This window comes from Salminus brasiliensis, chromosome 18 (assembly GCF_030463535.1).
Source record: "Salminus brasiliensis chromosome 18, fSalBra1.hap2, whole genome shotgun sequence".
NCBI lineage: Eukaryota > Metazoa > Chordata > Actinopteri > Characiformes > Bryconidae > Salminus > Salminus brasiliensis.
In genome coordinates this window covers 23,627,937-23,647,601 of record NC_132895.1, presented here as the reverse complement: position 1 = coordinate 23,647,601, position 19,665 = coordinate 23,627,937, and the positions used below count along the sequence as shown (strand labels likewise).

The following is a 19,665-nucleotide window of genomic DNA, read 5'->3' as shown; positions in this document are numbered from 1 at the left end:
TGAGCAGTAAGCAGACAGATGATCATAGCCTCCCTGCTGGACAACACACACACACATACACATATATACTCACACACTTCCCTACCTTATCGCTGCACACGTTACATGTGAGCCTGGACCAGTGATAAGAAGCAGTGGCCAATGTTGCCATGCCAACGGAACCAAAACCTCTTTCCCCACCCCACCCCGCCCTTCTCGTCCATGATAACTCCAACACATTGCTCCTTTTCTGTACATTCCTTTCCGACATATCTTTCTCTTCCCGGTTGCTCAGACATCTGCCCAGTGTGTTGGAAGTACAGCTTGAAATATTTGTCCAGGTTTGGGTTTGGAAATAATTTTTGTAAATGTTTGTAGGTTTCAGTTGAAATCTCACATTCCAGTTTCTCCAGGCCTGCAGGCATGCAGCTCTGCTCTAGTTGTTTACCCACGCAGTTTTAATCTAGCGTTCTGGAGTCACTCATGCTGAGGAGATCCACGGACATCCACAATCCAAAGATAAACACATGACATAAGAACATTAAAGAAATTAGGTTAATATGTTATTAGGAAAAAAATTGCAGTACTCTATAAGCAAACAATTTTACACACTGTAAACTTTAGTTAAAGCAGCATTATGCGAGAACTGGTATGTCTTGCTCCTGGGCTCCTCCTACAGTTTGTAAGCAGGCAGCGTGTACTGTCAGTCACCAGCAGTGGGGCCTGGCCAGCACAGTGGGAAAGCTGGTGGAGCTGGAGCAAAGAACTCCAAGCCCCAGAATCCCTGGCGGTAATCAACGCTGACCAGACCCACCTGTGTGGCATGGTATAAATACACCCAGCCAAACACACTTCTCCGTCGCACCTTTGTAGAGGGGCGAACGGTAACAGTGGTTCTGAGTTGTGAACAGTCCGAAAAAGAAAATATAAAAAGCAAGAGCTAAAAAGGAAGAGTTAAGTTGTAAACAGTGAAGAAAAGCTAAAAATTAAGTTAAAAATGAAAAAGAGTTTGTTGTAATCACTGGCGTCTGTCTCACCAAGCACCAATCTTTTATTGATTTAAGAAATTCACCATCTGTTACACGCACCATAAAATACCCCATCATTATTTCATTAAATAAATAAATGAATCGATAAATTAACTGCAAGGAGTCCAAACACCACACCGTAACACAGTTGGGAAGTTTTACACTTTACACATGCATTTCTGGACAAGCTGAGAGATAGATGGTCAGCACTTAAAGTGAAAGACGTATTTAAGTAACATGCCAGAGTAATATTACAGGATCTTACACAAACATAAATCGGGTTACGCAGTGCTACACAAAAAAACCTCGCCTCACCAAAGTTGCTGAAGCCGGCATGCTGAGCCCTAAGTTGCAATGATGGAGACAAAATTCTCCCTCTTAGCTGTCAGTGGAGAATCCACATGATTTTGAAGCTGTTATTTTAAGGTGAAAATGCTACATAGTGTTGCTTTAAAGTGTGTTTGTTTTCAATGTCTGCATTATTCAATCAGTGAGATGTTGCTAAAGTCAGCCAGCCTAGGTTTCGTGTGAAATAGTTCCTACAGTGAAACTTACTGACTAGGGATGTAAGGGAATATTGATATATCGAAGTATTGCAATATTATGTTTTGCATAATTAACACAGTGTTGATTTTTAATGAATTAACAGCTATCAGATCCCACTGTTCTGATTGGATAAAAAGTCAAATTTAACTCTGATCTTAATATAATGTTTTTTAATACTACAATTGATATCTATAATTTATCAAATATTTGTTAAAAATGATAAATCACAATATATATGCAATATATATTATGATACGCATGGTACACAAATATAGGTATTTTATTTAAAATACAACCCCCCCCTGTGAACCTACACTTCAGAGTGTTCTAAGTTGTATATGTTAATGTCAATGATGGTACAGAAGTAATAAATCCAAACGTATTTCTAAAATAATATTTTTTGGGGGGAACTATTTTGCCCATAATGCTTTTCATAAGCATTTTTACACATTTTACAAAAGTCTCAGGCATCAGACAACATCCCCATAACTGTCCTTCTGTAATTTAGCTGATTGGGGTCATTGAGAAGTCTGGTTCCTCTCACCACCAGTGTAAACAATCCAGACCTGGTATGTTTCATACGAACAGAGCATTTCCCACAAAATCAAAGTGGCAAAAAAGTGCCATTGTTTACATCCTTACTACTCAACTATGGAGCTACATTTTAGCTACTTTTACTTGGTAGCTACTTTTTATGCTACATTTTCCAAAGAGAAACATTGGCAATAGATCGATGTGCTCTAGAGCTGCCACACATGAACTTAAGGTCACCATGCTCGATGCTAAACCTCAGCCAGAGGGGTATAAAGCCCCCGAGGTATTGAGCTGTGGAGTGATAGAGCACCAGCAACTATCTTTCAGATGACTCAATACCTGACCTCACTAATGCTCTGTGGCTGAAAGCAATCAAATCCACATGGTAATACACTAACCTCTGTTGTAAAGTTCTCCCAGAAAAGCAGAGGCTGTTACTGCAGCAAAGTCTTCATTAATACTTTTGAATGAGCACGTCTACAAATTTAACAGAAACTATTGTGCTACAATCTGGTTGGGATGGCTGAGCTACTTGGTTTTGGATCTAAAAGTGGGTGGATCTCAAATTAGGATCAGGACCAAAATTCCAGGCCCGATTACAGCTCTGGTTGGAAGGGTAGTGATTCTGATAGGAGGAGAATGTAGAGGGGGGATGGTAGGTTTGATGAGGGTCATTCAGAGCATGTGGTGCTGTGTGTAAGTCTGTAAACAGCTGGTTGCCATGACTAAACCACTGGCCGAGGCCGGCCATCGACCCGAGCCTGCATGGCAGTGGTTGTGTGGGTGTGTCTGTGAAGACAATCCTGACCTGCTAGCAGAGTTCATGCAAGCTGCTTCACCACGTATTCCCTCAAACTAAAGCCGTAAGGATCCAAAGGCCTCATCTTCCCAGTCAATACATGTTCTCACAAGCTGAACCAAACTCATTTGCATAAAAAATACCACAGTGTTCCCGGTCTCATGATAAGGGTTGTAGTCCAATTATTTAATGAGCAAAGGGGGACTGGGATGAGAGGGACTGTCATGAGACTTGCTTGCTAAACATCGGCAGAAATTGCATTGAAAATTGGGATATTTTGTTCCTGGGCTCCACCTGGGCTCCACCTACAGATGGAGAATGTAATTCACTTTTAATTCACTGTAGTTCCTCCCCACTCCCAGCAGTTCTATCAAGAGGTCCCGTGCAGCTCCACCAAAGTTACATAGTGTAGATAGCCAAGAGTAGCAATGACCGAGAGAGAGAGCTGGTTTAGAACCAATGGAAGGAGTGTGTTTTTCTCGCTGGAAGAACAGAGCATTTCATAGTCTGGTTTCTAACCAGGCAGACATGATTCTGAAGCTGTTATTAAGAATGTAAGTAAGAATATTACACAATGTTGCCCTAAATAAACGGTCAGTCCTGATTGGCTGTGCCTGTTGGTTGGAAGCCAGTAGGGCTGTGATATCTTTGGCGTTTCTGTTCTTGAGTTCCAATCCCAACATAATGCTCCCAAACCTATAAGAACAACACATTTCCTATTACATGTGTATGTGAGTCAGTAAACTGTTATACCAACATATAGCTATAAAACAGTCCAGTTCACCACAGGCTTTAATGATCAGAGTAAGACCATATTCAGGCATAAACTTTACATGTCTGATTCAGCACCGCCTGTTTCTTTTTCTCCATTGCCAGCTTTGTGGTCAGCAGAATGAAAAGAGAGGTCTGACCAGAGCATGTCAGCACGGAGCTTTCTTTAAAGACCCTGTTTACACCTTTTGTTAACTGTGTGTCATCATATATGTCACCTTTTATTGTAGCGAATGTTGCTAGATCCAATGTCTATATATAAATAGTAATATAAACATCTCTATATTTCAAAGATTATATATTAAAATTGTACATTTTAAACAGTGCAATAATGCATGCATAATGGAAGTTAATGTGTATATATTCTGTATTGTTATTGTATTATTACATCTAGTCAGGTATCTGATCAATGTGTGTGACAATATGCAGAATTGCTCATTGCACAGCAATTATTACTGGTGTTTAGGCTGTATTGGGAGGAGTTTTGCTTGTCGAATGTGTCTTGGAGAGATGGCTGCGTTTACACTGCTATAACATTTGGCTCTAATGTGTCCCAGACCTCCTCCTGAAGTGGTTTGAGTGATGGGGATTTGTATCTGGTTTAAATAGGTCTTGGGTGTGCTCACGCTTGCATGTTCATGTGGTTCGGCCTAGTCCAGATATTCTCTATATTCTCTATAATCCTGATACTCAAGATGCATGAAGTGACCAGGTACGGCTTGAACAGTAATTGAAATTCACCTTTGCTCAAGCATACTTTTTTATATTATATAAGATTATATATTTTTTAAATAGGTTAAGCTTACTCTGACTACTGTTTTTGTACTACTGAGTATTAAGGTGCACATATTTGTCACTGTACAGCGAAATGTGTCCTCCGCATTTAACCCATCTGGTAGTGAACACACACACACACACACACGTGTTAGGGGCAGTGAGTACACAAGGGCCTTGCTCAAGGGCCTGGGAATCAAACCCACAACCCTGTTATCGATATCCCGGCGCTCTAACCGCTGAGCCACCACTGCCCTAGTATTAGGCACTACCCAGCCTAGGTTAGCCAAACAAAGTGTTCAAGGCTTGGTTAACCTTATCTATTCTACTTTGGTTTCCACATTGGTTAAGGCTCTGGGTTATTGTTTACAGGGTTGTGCGCTCAATACCCAGGTCTGCTAAGATGCAACTGTTGGGCCCTTGAGAAAGGCGCCTAACCCTCTCTGCTCCATGGGCGCTGTAGCATGGCTCACCCTGCACTCTAACCCTGGCTTTCAAAGCTGAGACATGTGAAGAAAAGATCTTCTGTACAAGTATAATGACAATCAAGGTACTTTACATCCCTCATACAGCTGAACTGATGTGTCTAATGACTGTAATTTTTTTGCATAATTTGCTACATTCATGAAGGCCTATTTTATTTTAATCACCGTAGTTGAACAGAGGAACACTGGAGCTTTAGCAACTCTCTTCAACAAGAGCAGTCCTGCAGAGTTTACCTTGGCTAGACAGAGAAGTATTCTGTCAGCTTGGCTTTCAGTAACACACACACATACATCCTCCCATATTCAGCTGGAAAGAAATGGTCCCATTGAGAGCTTCCTCTCTCCTTCCCTTCCATCCATTACTGGCTTTCTATTCTGTGCCACACTGATAGCACTGAGACACATCCACTATATTGTTCACTGCCTCTCTTACACAAGTATCCGTTCCTCATGTAAGTCTTATGGTAGTACTGACAATTTGTCAATTTGACAAGTGACTCTGCAGAAGACCAGCTTCCAGCTTTACTATGGCCAGTTCCCGGAACTATCCTTGCTAGTTTAGTTGCAGGCAAGGGGGAGAGTGAGGGAAAGAAAAAAAAAAAAAAAAGAGAGAGAGAGAGAGCGAGAGAGAGAGAGAGAGAGATTCAGGGGGCGGATCGAGAGCAATTAAAAAGTGATCTGGACATGTTACCCTGAGGTCTGCAGCCATTATTAAAGGGGAAGGCTGGTGGGATGGAGACAGCGCCTCATCACGCCGAAGCCACTGAACAGACCACAGAGAGAGAGATAATATTGGCTCATCTCCTCTTGTAGTTCTGCCCCTCGGAGGCCTGTACGAAACAAACTGCACAACAGGAGGCTACCAGTTATTTTGAAGGCAAATAAACACCTGTGTGAAAAAGTGTGTGTGTGTGTTTATATATATATATATATATATATATATATATATATATATATATATATATATATATATATATATATATATATATAAGTTTATACATTTAAAAATACGGACATCTGATCCTCACTTGAACAATACTGGGATATGGAGGTAACATAACCAACCACATACAACTGAGGAAATGTATGTTTGTAAAATGTAATTAATTATTTTTTAAGTTTTTACAGTCAGGACACCCAGGTCAGGCCATCCTAGAAGGTTCAGTCCAACAGCGTAAAGAAGTCTTCAGCTATCCTCAAATCATCACGGGATCTACAGGTAGCTTTTGCCACAGTTGAAGCGTAAAGCACATCATCTACCATCAGAAAAAGACTTGCGGGTAAAAAAAAAACAAAAAACAGAAAATCAGGGCAAGACTAAAGTTTGTCAGAGAACATCTAGACAAAGACCAGGACATCTGGAACAATGTGCTTTGAACAGATGAATCCAAGGTTGAATCCAAAGTCATAAACCAGTCACAGCATTTGAGCACCAGAACCCATATCAGGGCATAGGGTGTCTTAATGTTTTCCTCATAGGAAAACTGCATTTTTATTAATGATTTTTTTTTAATGATTTTTTTAGTTGTATATGTTAAGTAATATTATCCCCAACTCTTAATATTTTTCTTTTCAGTTTTCAGGGGATGTCCTAACTTGCTGTATGTGAGTTTTTGGTTGGAGTGAAAAATGCCCTAATGCATATTTACAAACCTATTTATAAGCCTGGTATTTTGCCAAAGAATGAAACATATTTTCCCCTTTTTATAAAAGTAGGGTCAACATCACCACATCACCACAACAGATCACATAACCTAGCCTAGCACAAATATTTGTTTTCTTATCAAATACTGTTGATTTCCTCTCTGCCCTCTGCTGTTAGCTGGCTGAAGAGATTGTAGCCGGTTGGCTGGGTTAGCTTTAAGCCTAACACCTGCTCACTTCACTGGCTTTCCTGTATTGGCCCTTCAATCACTGTAAGATCACCCGTTCCCCCTCGTCTGGATACCCGCAGATACCCTCAGCGCCCCTTCTCCCTTTTTTGGTCAGCCTAGCACTAGCTTTTAGCCTTTTTAACCTCGCTACCCTAGTCCCCCAAAATAGGCATTGCATTTAGCAGCAAAAGGCTTTCACTAGTGCACTGGGTGTGTATAAGTTTGGGGGGCGTAAATGTAATGAGTCAAGACAGTTACATAACAAATTAGGTTTTTTTTTTTTTTATTGGTCCGTTTTCAAGCCCTGTTTTAGCTACGTCAGATACAATATTTGAGGTGTGTCACTTCTATCTACTGAACTCCCATTTTTCAGCGATGGTAAGATACAATACAAGCCGCCTTTAACGTTGGGACAGCACTACAAGAACTTGCCAATGAGAGAAACTGTGTACAACTGCCTTCCAATAACCACAGAAAGGAAGAAGATGAGTCTATATGGTGCTAAAACACACACTCCCATCACCTTCTCAATGTCAACACTGTAATCCCACATGGATTATACAGGGTCCCTAATCTGAAACAAATTCTGGGGGGCGGGGGGGGGGGGGGGCTCAGGATGAACTGGCCTCATTATTAAAGAGGGAAAGGGGTAATGTGTCCTGACCTATAAAAGGCAAGAAGGTAAGCATCCATCCTGCTGCATGAGTGCTTCATCTCTCAGTCTAGACATTTGAGCCAGGTTTATTGATCTGTCTCAGATGACTGCTTCATATAGGAGGGCAGTTTTCCTCAGACTGTGGAGGGCAAACTGTAAAGAGCGGGACAGCCAGAGGGAGAGTGATGGTTTCTTGGACAGAGACTAAATGTAATGTTGGACTAAACTGATCCACCCTATATATAATTTATATCAGGGGATTCGTATTTAATATAAAATATTATAATTCTAAGTTATTCCTGATCGTTTTCTGCTATTTTATATAGGCTCTGCCTCCAAAGTGGCCTTGTTTAGCTAATTGCACAGAAGAATTTTATTTTTAATTCAAATGACTGAACATTTTAGCAATTTGTTGAGTCGCTACATCATGCTCATCAATATTATTTATTATATTATTTCAATTTTATTATATGATATAGTTACACACAACCCATGATGCCAACTGAATTTAAAAGTATTTAAAAGGAAATGCGATGCAACCAAGCAGACCAATCACATTTGCATTCTGCATTCTCACAACACGTCACTGCATTTCTAGGTAGGAGCGCAAAAGGTTACAGCGTAGGGTATGCGGCTACGTGTGGGCTGCATGTAGGCTATGGCGTAGATTCGGCGCAGAAGCATAAATTAGCCTTAAGACAGCAGTGTAGCAGTAAAAACAAAGGATCTTAAGGGCTACAAACAGCCAATACTTGCTCTGAATGGGACAGCCCTAACATTAGCTCAGTTACACAACAGCAAAAAACATCGTCCAATCCTTCATAACAGCAAACAATCTTAACCTCTTAAATAGCCTATGACCTGCAGACAGGCCAAATGTGTTATTAAGGACTTCTATTACCAGAGAATAGCCTCAACAGTTTGTACAGACGTCCCTGTAGCTACTGAGTAATATGCCTTAGTGTGTATAAGCCTAACTGTATTAATAGGTTAATAAACACTGCTTAAAATTAATAACACAATCTATTGTACATTTATGTTTTATTATATAATTGCATTATATATTTTATTTGCTACTAATTCTCAGTACATTTCTCATTTATTTAGCCTAGTCTAATGTTAATCTAAGTTTGAGAAGTGGCCAGTTGCTTCACAGAGTCAGTCGCCCCCCTCCTCACATCAGCATGCACACAACTAAACCATGGTTAGTGGTTGCAGAAAATCAATAAGTGCCACTGACCGACCCTGCCATCGATCTCTCAGGTGATCGTCTAATCAATGAATAATAAGCGACACAAGATGGGTTTAATTAGCGAGTCAAGACAGCAGTGCAGTAATCCTGCTGGTGTTTACATGAGGATGAAGCCGGATCTCGCACCCGGAGGAAGAGCTAGATGGCCGTATAAGTACGTATAAACATGTGTATGTCTGTTAGCATGGGTTAAATGCCTGAGTGCGCTTTGTAGCCGTCAGCTAGCATGCGCTTATTTATCTTCACTTCACGGATGATCTGATGACTTCCGCTAATGCTTTGCCCTGTAGCCTCGAGGGAGAGGACAAGAGAAAAACAGGGCATGAGACAGAGAGCCAGCAAGCGAGCCAGCGAGTGAGAGAGAGAGAGAGAAAGATATCCTCTGGTAGTGGAAACAAATATGAATTTACAGCTGGAAACTGGCTCTGTCCCTGCAACCATTGTTTTACCACAGCTCCTAGCAAAAACTCCACGCCTGGCCTTTTCCACGCCTGGCTGCAGTCCAAGGACATCTGCTATAATTTCCATCAGCACGGCACAATAACGTACTGTATTTCCAAAACAGTGGTGCTTTTGTGCCGCAACATCAGACGCCTCAAACGAAACCGAAAACAAAGATAGAGGAGCAGAAGAAGATGAACGCTACATTTGGTCATTCAGAGGAGCATTTCATCCAGAAATTCTAATGACACTAATCAGTTAGCAGGGGCCAGTTGGCTTTAGGCTGAATGATCATGCTTGGTGTAGTCCATTAGCGTTTATACATAAACTCTGTTAGGACCCCCATGGCAAATGCACCTTAAAAAGCCTCCTTTGAAGCTAGGTTTGGACTATAGACTATGATCGCCTGCAGAATTACTGTAATAAGCAATCTTTGCACCTGGCATGGCTAATGCTAATGACTAGAAGGGTGCAAAGCCCTTCTCTGGAATGATGGTGCTCCATCCAATGCTTCTGGGACAAGGTGGGGAGTTGGGGATGAGGTAAGGTGCTGATCATCCAACATCCTGAGCTCTGAGCAGTTGTCTGGACATCTGAGACAGTTACTCTAATAAAAGCAGGATGAAGTCTTTTAATTTGAATACCCTTTATTTAGGAAAGAAAACGAGCAGGTGTCCCAATACTTTTGTCCTTTTAGCATAATATCACCACTAATTTAAATGCTCACAATACTTGATGATATCGATTACTGGCCCAAGGCTGTTTGTAGTTCATTAAGACAAACTGAAAATTAGCCTGGAGATTCTAACCATTTAGTCAGCCGTAGGGCCCATTTTAGTGATCTTTTTAAGCGAGCCGCCAATCGCGCATCTTGATTTAGGGCGTGTCAGTGTGTGTTTGCTATTGTATCGTAGGGAAAAGTACACCTTGTTTGGCTTGAAACGAGCAAAAGGCATGTACTAATTAACTCTTAACTAATCCTGCAAAACAGCCTCAGAGCATGATGCCGCTACTACCACCACCACCATGCTTAACAGCTGGTGCAGAGTTCTTGGGATTAAATGTCTCATTGTGGCCAAACATCTCAATCTTTGTCTCATCTGTTTGAAAGTGGCGATTTGGACGTAGGGGCTTCTTTTCATAGGTGTGTTTTGGATGTGCAATAAACCAATCAGCATGTCACTTGCCATTTCCTTTAGGAGCTAGGTGTGGTCTGACTTTGACTGATTGCTATTTTGCAAAGTAGGTGGGGATACATGCATTGGGCGTACGCCGGTCACTGCCAAGATAGCAATGAACATCAGACTGTTGACGTCTGCCTAGGTTGTTTTCAGTCAATGGTGCAACTGTGTTTTCCCTTTACCCAGAAATTGACCTGAACACACCTCATTTCGAGACCACCACGCCCAAATGCGTATATATATATATATATATATATATATATATATATATATATATATATATATATATTCGCAAGCACCGTTATTTAAACTATGCAGGTGGAAGGTGTGAACATAGACTGTCAGCGGGGTGTCCGATAGCAATGAGCAGGGTGTAAGGTAGGGCGCATAATGTTGTGCGTACCTACAGATTAAAAAATTTCAGGCCCAGAAAGTAAAAATCCATCCCAGGATTTTGTTCCAGCTTCCTGAGCTGCTCTGTTGCAGCTTAGCTTTGTCATAGCATATTTTTGTCACTGTCTGGCTTTGAAAGAAAGCTAGAAAGGGCAGACACAAACTTGTCAACAGAAAATAACTAAAATATAAATGTAAATAATTATGTAATTTAAACTGAACAACAACATCTGCAGTAATAGCCAACCAAGGGTTAACATTTTAGAGATGAGGTCTTGTAATTTATTGCCAGTTGTCAGTGGTCATTTCCCTGAAATGAATGAGACTGAAACTGAAAGGGCAATTGTGGACGGAAGATCGTTACTGTAGTGGTTGTTAAAACAGCTGAATCAATATTATTAAGTAATTACTCTCAGGAAGAGGAAAGCAGCTCTTACTAAACAGAAAGAGTGAGCAGGGTAAAAAGACACCACTTATAAATAAACATTTTATTCCATTGGACTTTCCTTTAAAGCAGGGGTGAGCAACAAGGGCCAGCAGAGTTTGCTGATTTCCCTGCACTAACCGGCATGTATCATGTGAGTTGATTCAGGTGTGCATGAAAGCAGGAGAAGCACAAAACTGTGCAAGAATCTGGCCCTCCAGGAAAAATACATACAGCATACCTAATAATTGGTTAAACAAGTCTCTTAGCACCTTGACCAGAAGCTGTTGGTAGCCAATATGTCTCATTTCCGTCTGAATTCTGATTGAATATTTGACAACTCTCTCCACTGGCAGTATTGGTAGATCAGTTAAATTTGATTGTTTCTTGGCACAGAGTCTACATATAAGCACCGTCCACATACATTCAGTAGGGTTGAAGTCAGGACTTTGGGAAGGCCATTCCAAAAGCTTAACCACCTTCGTTGTGTGTTTTGGGGCCATGGTCCTGTTGGAACACTGTACAGGATCTAGCTGATTGTGTTTCTAGATGTTCTGCTGAAGAGTTCACTTTGTGCATGACTGGCAGCAAGACAGCCCCAGAGCATGAAGCCGCCACCACCACCACCATGCTTAACAGCTGGCTCAGAGTTCTTGGGATTAAATGTCTCTTGTGTCCAAACAACTCAAGCTTTGTCTCATCTGCTTGAAAGTGGCTTCTTTCATGGATGGCAGCCTCTCAGTCCATGTCAATCTAAAACTCCAGCAGTTTCCAGTTAATGCCAGGCCTGAGCTTGGGTGGTCCTTGGGTTGTTCCTGACCATCCAAACCAATTTCAGACCATGGCAAAGTGCCTACACCGACTTCAAATGACTTCAGGAGACTGTCCTATGATCACCATTCTTAGATCACTGTGGATCATGGTCACTAAAAGGAGGTTAAAAGGCCTTGACCATGGCAAGTTACTAGATATTTTGTCACTTTCAGCACCACTGAATTAAGAGTAAGCAGTGACTCATGTGGGCATCCAATTTTGCATCAGCCTGACCTGACTTTAGCAAATACGTCCACAGGAATAGGGCTCTTTTTGATGCACTTTGTGTAAGCTGTATTATTCATGTCTTTTAAACATAAAGCTAATAACCAATCTGGGGTTTTAAAAATATGATGTTACTGAATCAATGCCATCCAGCACTAATTCTGTTATACATGCCATTCAGTTCACAAGCTAACAATCTAATAAAGAACCCCATTTTAATCCATTTATGAAGAACAGCTCATTCAAGCCCTGCAAAAACAACCCCCTCTTTCTCTGTTCAGGCTATTCACATGTGAAACAGCTGATTGACAGGCTAAAACAAAGGCAGTGAATCTCTCATTTGCCAGCTAAATTCGCAGTGAAGGGCTAGGCAAAACGCCATTTAACTGCACTGAAAATGACACATGACAGCAATTTTGTTTGGCAGCAGATACAATAAAGCGACTTCAGTTCCAGTTCCTGCAAAGCTCCCGGTGCTGCCATTCCTGTTCTATTCAGGATCAGGAGTTGAAAGAAGGGACTGTAAGCAGGTATGAACATGCATACCCAGCGGTGCAGGCGGCAACCTTGGACGTTATGGACAGCCCAGCTGCATGCAGTGACTTTGCAAAAATAGCCCTGTAAATCATGTAAAAAAATGTACATTATGATTCTCATTATATGACACTTGAAAACCTAACTAGAATTAAACTAATGAAGTGCAAAGTGCTGCATTTCAAAGACATCAGCAACATGTGTGTATAAGTAAACACTCACACAATTTACATAAAATGTTTTATTTTTTTTACATAAATAAGACTTTAATGAAACCACACACCTCAAAATATACTGGAACAAGATTCCAGCGTGGTTGCTTCCATGACAAGACTGAAAATTCCTTAGAGTTCAAAATTTCCCTTAAATTTAAATACCCTTAAATTCTCACTTACACGCTCCTTTCTCATAAGTGAGCTGCAGTAAATCACTTCATAAAGAGTTTTACATCTGTTGTGTACAAGCAATCACAAGAGATCTTAATGTCCCTGTGTTTGCTGTGCATATCGCCATTAAGACGTTTACAGTCCAGGGTATTGCAGCTAACCCCCCTGGACGTGGACGGAATAGAAAAGCTGGTGGCCGATTGCAATGAAGGGATGCTTGAATGGTGGCTAAACCAAAACAATTTCAAGCTGACCTGCAGATACAAGAAATGAAACAATATAAAAGGTTTGAGAGAAAGTGCTGGAGAGCTCTGTAGTAGTCAGCAATGAGTCCAGATCCAAATCCTATACAACACCTGTGGCGGGATCTCAAAACAACAGCTGGGAGAAGGCACTCTTCAAATCTGAGAGACCTGGAGCAGTTGGCAGGTGAAGAGAGACAGGTAGAAGACAGGCATTCATGGTTATGGGGAGCGTTTCTAAAGGGTGTGCTAGCAAAAACAAAGTTGAGGGTTCTGGAATCATCGCAGTGTCTATCAATAACAACACACCGCCTCATGTGCTCATGGCTGCGCTGTTGATTATGATGGGTGTGTTCAGACTTTGCTGTCATTAGCTCATGATCATATAATGTGTTTACATGTATACAGTGAGATCCCACAATATAAGGTTCCACTGATCAAGTGAAGACACAGGCCCTGCTACACACCCACACACAGTCACACTTAAACCCACAGCGCTGAGCAGCCACTTGCCCTGCTATTAGCTCCAGCACCTGGTCTTTATTTGTGGAGCTGAAGTGGGGGGTGGTTGCGTGACTGCCCACTCTGCGCTCTGTCTGGGGAAGCTGCTGACTGTGTGGTCACCAAGCGCTGACTCGCAACTTCTGAAGAACCAGCGCTCTTTTACTGCACACCCTGTCGCTCACACACCAGCAGATCAGCTGATTCTTTACTGTTAGATGAAGCTGTCTGTGGAGAAAAATCACAAGACTAATAAAAGAAAAAAAATCATCAAGTCCCGCCAGTTGTGAGGTGGGGCCTCCATGGATTGCATCAATGAGATTAGGTTTCATCAGTTCACTTTTGGTAGGTACTGACCACTGCATTCCATAAGACCTGCCTGTTGTTGCTCTGGCCCATCACAATCTGGCCCTTTTCAAAGTGGCTCAGATTCTAATGCTTGGCCATTTTTACTGCTTTCAACACATCAACCTCAAAAACTGTCTATTCACATGCTGCCTAACAAATCCACCCCTTGACAGACGTCACCGTAGATGAAGATAACCAATGTTTTTCACTTCACCTGTCACTTAACCCACATTGTGTTAGTAATCATGCTGTGAGACCTGCTCTTTAACTTAATATATTCAAACACTGTTCATTTAAAGCGACATTATGTAAAATCTTATCCATCAAATATCAGCATCAACAACCACTGTGATGTTCCACTGAGCTGTAATAGAGAGAACCACACCTCTATTGTTGTCACTCTGGGCTTGGTTCGCTGCTAACTGCACTATGTAACTTTGGTGAAGTGGGCAGGACAATACTTACGTAGGTTGTGTAAAATCCGGTAATACTGCTCTACCGTATCTGTCCCCATTCCCTTTTTTTACACAGTGATGGTTCTATAGCTCTCAGCTTGTCCAGAAATGCATGAAGTGGTGTCTCAAAGCACGAATTACACTGAACACAGACTGTAGGAGGAGCCCAAGAGCAAGAAATGCCAATTCTTGCATAGTGCTGCTTTAAACTGACATACAAATATATTTTGGCACAAGCTTTTGCTGCATTGTGGTCTTGTTAGGCTTAACTTCATACACAGCACACAGCTTTCCTGTATCTCCTGCCCCTGTATCTTCATGAGCCAAGAATGGTTAAATACATTTGGGCTTCTGAATGCCACAGCCTTGGCGTAGTTTGACTTTTGGTTGTTGCTGTTGTTTTATGCTGATGAGCAACAAGCACACGGTCCTATGGCATGCAATGTGACTCATCAGTGGCTTTTTGTTTGTGGAAATTGATTTCATGCATGACTTGGAGCAGCACATAGTACAGAGCTTCTTTATTGGCATCTCGCAACTGACAGGTCCTCAATGCGACTTCATTGTGGACTGCTATGCTTGGATACCTCGCAGTCTTTCACAGGCTTTCAGTGGCAGGTTGAAAAAATATGGCATGCTGACCCTGGCAGAAGCGCCCTCACAACACGCTTTTTTTATCAATGGCTGTACGGTGATGTCAGTTCAGGTCTGAAGAGCGAGTTCAAGTGGCAGGTGAAGGTCAATTAAAAGTAAGTAATTAAATAAATAATAGTTACGTCAAAGTTAATGTGTTAAGAATATGTTCAGTTTTTAATGCCCCTCATTTTCTTGATGCCATTAATGCCCAATCGCTCCCATAGTGTATCTCCCACAGAATCCACTATTGTCACCCTAACATCCAAATACAGCTTTAGGAAGGCATCTAAAGTTACTACTTAAAGTACTTTCAGCTGTTTTGGTGGACTACACTGATGGCGCTAGCAAACTAACAAAAGAAAAAGAAAAAGGAGTGGAGCTCCAGTTTCCCTCAACTGCCTCGACTATAACAAGAATCCATGAGCTGTATGTACACGAGCAAGAGGCTTCAAGCACGGAGGAGGTGTAACCACTCTGTAAATATTCTTACTGCAAGTAACCCCCTTTAAAAGGTTTCTATTAATCTAGATTACAAATGATTTTGTGCTGTGCTGTTTATAGTAAAGGACAGATGATGTTGCTGTCAGTCATATAAAGAAATCTGCACACTGTCAAACAACACAGGAGTTGTTGAACAACAAAATGGGGAATGTTCTACATGTTCTACACTGTCATGTCAGAATATTATGGCCACTCCTGGTTTGGAATGAACTAATATAGAAGCACTTTGTAGTTCTATAATATAGTCCATCTGTTTCTCTGCATACTTTGTTGGCCTCCTTTCACCCTGTTCTTCAATGGTCAGGTAGAGCAGGTAGTATTTGGGTGGTAGGTCATTCATTCTCAGGACTGCAGTGACACATGACACAGCAGTGCTGCTGGACTGAGAATAGTCCATCAACCAGAAATATCTAGCCAACATCATCCTGTGACCACTAAAGGACTAGAGGATGACCAACACAACCTGTGCAGCTGGAGATGAGCTTCTGTCTTTGACTTTGCAATCTACAAGGTGGACCAACTCGGTAGGAGTGTCTAATAAGAGTGGACACTGAGTGGACAGACATTATTTAAACACTCCGGCAGCACTGCTTTGTCTGATTCAGTCACCACCATGTAAGTGTTACTGCAATGCTGAGAATGACCCACGACCCAAATCTTATCTGCTCTGGGGTGGTCCTGTGGGGTCCCGACCACTGAAGAACAGGGTGAAAGGAGACTAACAAAGTATGTAGAGAAACAGGTGGACTATGGTCTGGGGTTATAGAACTACAAAGTGATCCTCCTATGTGGTAAGTGGAGCAGAGCTCTTGTTCCAAACCTGCAAAGTAATCGCACAGATCTATTGTGATTATCTTTTTATGACATTATGATTATGTTGCAACCATGAGCAGTAGAACAGTCTTATGTGGTGGTTCGTGACCTTTATCAATAATTTATGAATAGTTCTGACCAGAGGAGAATGGTTCCCACTTGTGAGTCCCTCTCTGGGGGTCTTAGGTTTTCATGTCTTTTTATGTTGTTGACGTTTATGTTGATTTCTTGTCCTTTTACTGATTACTGATTCTGAAAGCTGCTTTGTGGCAATGCCAAATCTAAAAAGTGCTATACAAATAAATTTGATTAGATTAGAATTCATTAGATTTGATCAGCCAGGAATCTGCGGCACTGTTTGAACAACCTGGAGCAAATCTGCCAGAATGGGTGAACATCACTCCTAAACAGTGAGCAAAGCTGGTAGAAACTTACCCTAATAACCTAAACAGACCCAAATCTACTGAGCTGGAGTATTTTATGAATTCTTAATGAAATGTTGAGGGGTTTTTTTGTCTATTGACAAATAATTGACAGTTTAAGTCCTGTAAGTTGTGAGGTGGGCCTCCATGGATGGCATCAATGAGCTTCGGTCGGATCAGTTCACCGGTTGTTCTTTCCTGGAGCACTTCTGGTAGGCATGGACCACTGCATCCCCAAATAAAAACCCCACAAGACCTGAAGTGTCTTATATTCTAATGCTTAATCATTAGAGTTTTAGAGCATTGTTGCAGGGTACAGGGTACCATATGTGTGCTTCGAAAACACAACGAAAACAACTACACCAAATAATGTGATTCACTTCAATACATGACTGAACACAGATAGAAGAGCACAGGCGGGTTGCCTATTCTCTGTGACTCTCCAGCCACTACATGGATTTGATCAGTTTCTCCAGCAGCTCACCTGGTTCCCTTTTCAGATAAACTAGACACTAAATGGGAAATGTAAACCCTGGCTTTCCCCAAGTGTTTTTGAACAAATAAATGTTTACTGCCCAGAAAAATACACTGTGTCCACATATCTGTGGCCTCCCATTCTAATGAATGCATTCAACTACTGTAAGTTGCACCCAGTGCTGACACAGGTGAGTAAACCCACACACAGTCGGTCTAGTCCCAGTAGAGCAGTAGTACTACCTACAGAATAGGACTCTCTGGAGCAGATAAACGTGGACCTATTGGCACCATTCCTAATACCAGGCTAGTGTGGGCTAGAGGGGTATCAAGCCCTCCCAGCATTGAGCTGTGGAACAGTGGAACTATGTTCTCTGGAATGATGGATGGTGCTCCATTCAATACTTTTGGGATGAGTTCGGGAGTTTGGGATGAGGTGAGGTGGTGATAATCCAACGACCTGACCTCATCAAGGCTCCCTGAATGCAATCAAATCCACACAGCAATTCTCCAAAATCTAGCAGAATATCTTCTTCCCTGGACAGTAGAGACAGTTTTGACCTTTGATTTTTTTTTAATCCCCTTGATTTTAGAAGAAACAGTGAATGAGCAAGTGTCCCAATACTTTTGTTTATATAGTGTTGCTTTACATATAATTCCCTTAGGAAGTATAGTATTATCTACTGTACATATAATACATATAAAAAGATTGGCTGATGTCTTGACAAATGTGTGTGTGTGTGAACGAGAGAGAGAGAGAGAGAGAGAGAGAGCGAGAGCAAGAGAGTGTGCATGGTTGTTTGCTTGCGTGCACTTGTGAGCGTGATTCATTCCACCTCCACCTCCTGGACATAGACAGTGGATGACAGAGACAAATATACCTAATTTGTTTGGGGGCAACTGGGATTGGGAAGTGTGGCAGAAACCTTAGAGCTGACCTGAGGGAGGGAGAGTGTGAGGAGAATGGAGAAGAAGGGCTGTTCATAAAACATGAGGGGCAGCAGTGAGGAGAGAAGAAGGAGAGGTCAGAGACGCCTGTCTTTCTTATTCTCCCTCACTTTTCCTCTAATGGACATGACACACAATCCAGTACCAGTAAGATTTCTTATGGAATGTCGAAAGAGAGAGAGAGAGAGAGACAGCGGAGAACCTCAAAAAACCAAGATAGAGGGCCAGCCCACCTATGACTGTAGCCCAAGCTTACAACTGGGCTTCCCATTGGTTGGCGCATGCCGATTATAACCACCATCGCAGGCAAGCTGCCCCTTAACATGGTTGCCACAGCAACAGCTCGCACAATAAACAAGAAACCACGTGAGCCCCTGGCGGTTTTGGACGATAGAAATGGCCAATCAGCCAAACCCCCCAAGCTTCAGCCTGATAATCAGTCCCAGAGGCTACCATTAAATATTAATGATGGCCCAATCCATTGAACTGGACATATTGCATGTAATAATTCATATGGACTGGTCAGGTGATTTGCAGGCTCGACACACTCCTAGAGCATCATTGTGCATCTATATTGTTTGTGCTTTTGGAATCTATGATGCGAAGCTCTATGATGTGCTTGTTTTTCTTTGTGTAGCCTAAGGCTAACTGGCTAACACCAGCCATCTTTTTGAGGGAGTCATTCCATTACAGAAGAGAATGAGACTGAATTAACTGAACACTAAAGCTATTCCTAATGCGAGCAGAGACAGCTGAGCCTGCAAGCTTTCCACAAATAAGAAGAGGCTTACTGCTTCCCATACACTGTTTGCTACCATTCCTTTCAAATAACCCTAAAAGGGGAGTTCCTTACCTTGGCAGGTGAAGCACTTGACATGGAAGTGGACGTTCTGCACCCGTACCACCTCTCCTTTGCATATCTCTCGGCAACGAAAGCAGGCAATAGACGCTTGGCCATGGCCGCCACTTTCCCCCCGATACCCAGGGTGCTGGTAAGGCCCTGGGGAGCAGAGGTAAAAATCTGTGGTTAGAAAACACCATCATCAAAGCACTAATCCTAATCAAATGCGAGGTCCTCATGACTAGTTTACAAATAGCGACATCAGATGCATAGATAATAGGGCAGAGTATGGGACTCAACTGAGATCCCCACTGTCCTCCTAGGACAGCCTGGACTTTCAAGCAGAATTTTGTCCTAACATGAATCTTAACCCCCATCCCTCCCCCAGCT

The 19,665-nt window shown here is 41.9% G+C and overlaps 1 protein-coding gene across 7 annotated transcripts in view; it reads right to left on the bottom strand.

The window, feature by feature from the left end:
* LOC140539767 (actin-binding LIM protein 3-like) overlaps positions 1-19,665 on the bottom strand; it is a 127,674-nt gene that overhangs the window by 81,690 nt on the left and 26,319 nt on the right. For all 7 annotated transcript variants that reach the window (XM_072662531.1, XM_072662525.1, XM_072662527.1 and 4 more), the window contains exon 2: positions 19,288-19,434. In XM_072662531.1, the coding sequence (XP_072518632.1) occupies positions 19,288-19,434 (147 nt within the window). The remainder of the gene's footprint in view (positions 1-19,287; positions 19,435-19,665) is intronic.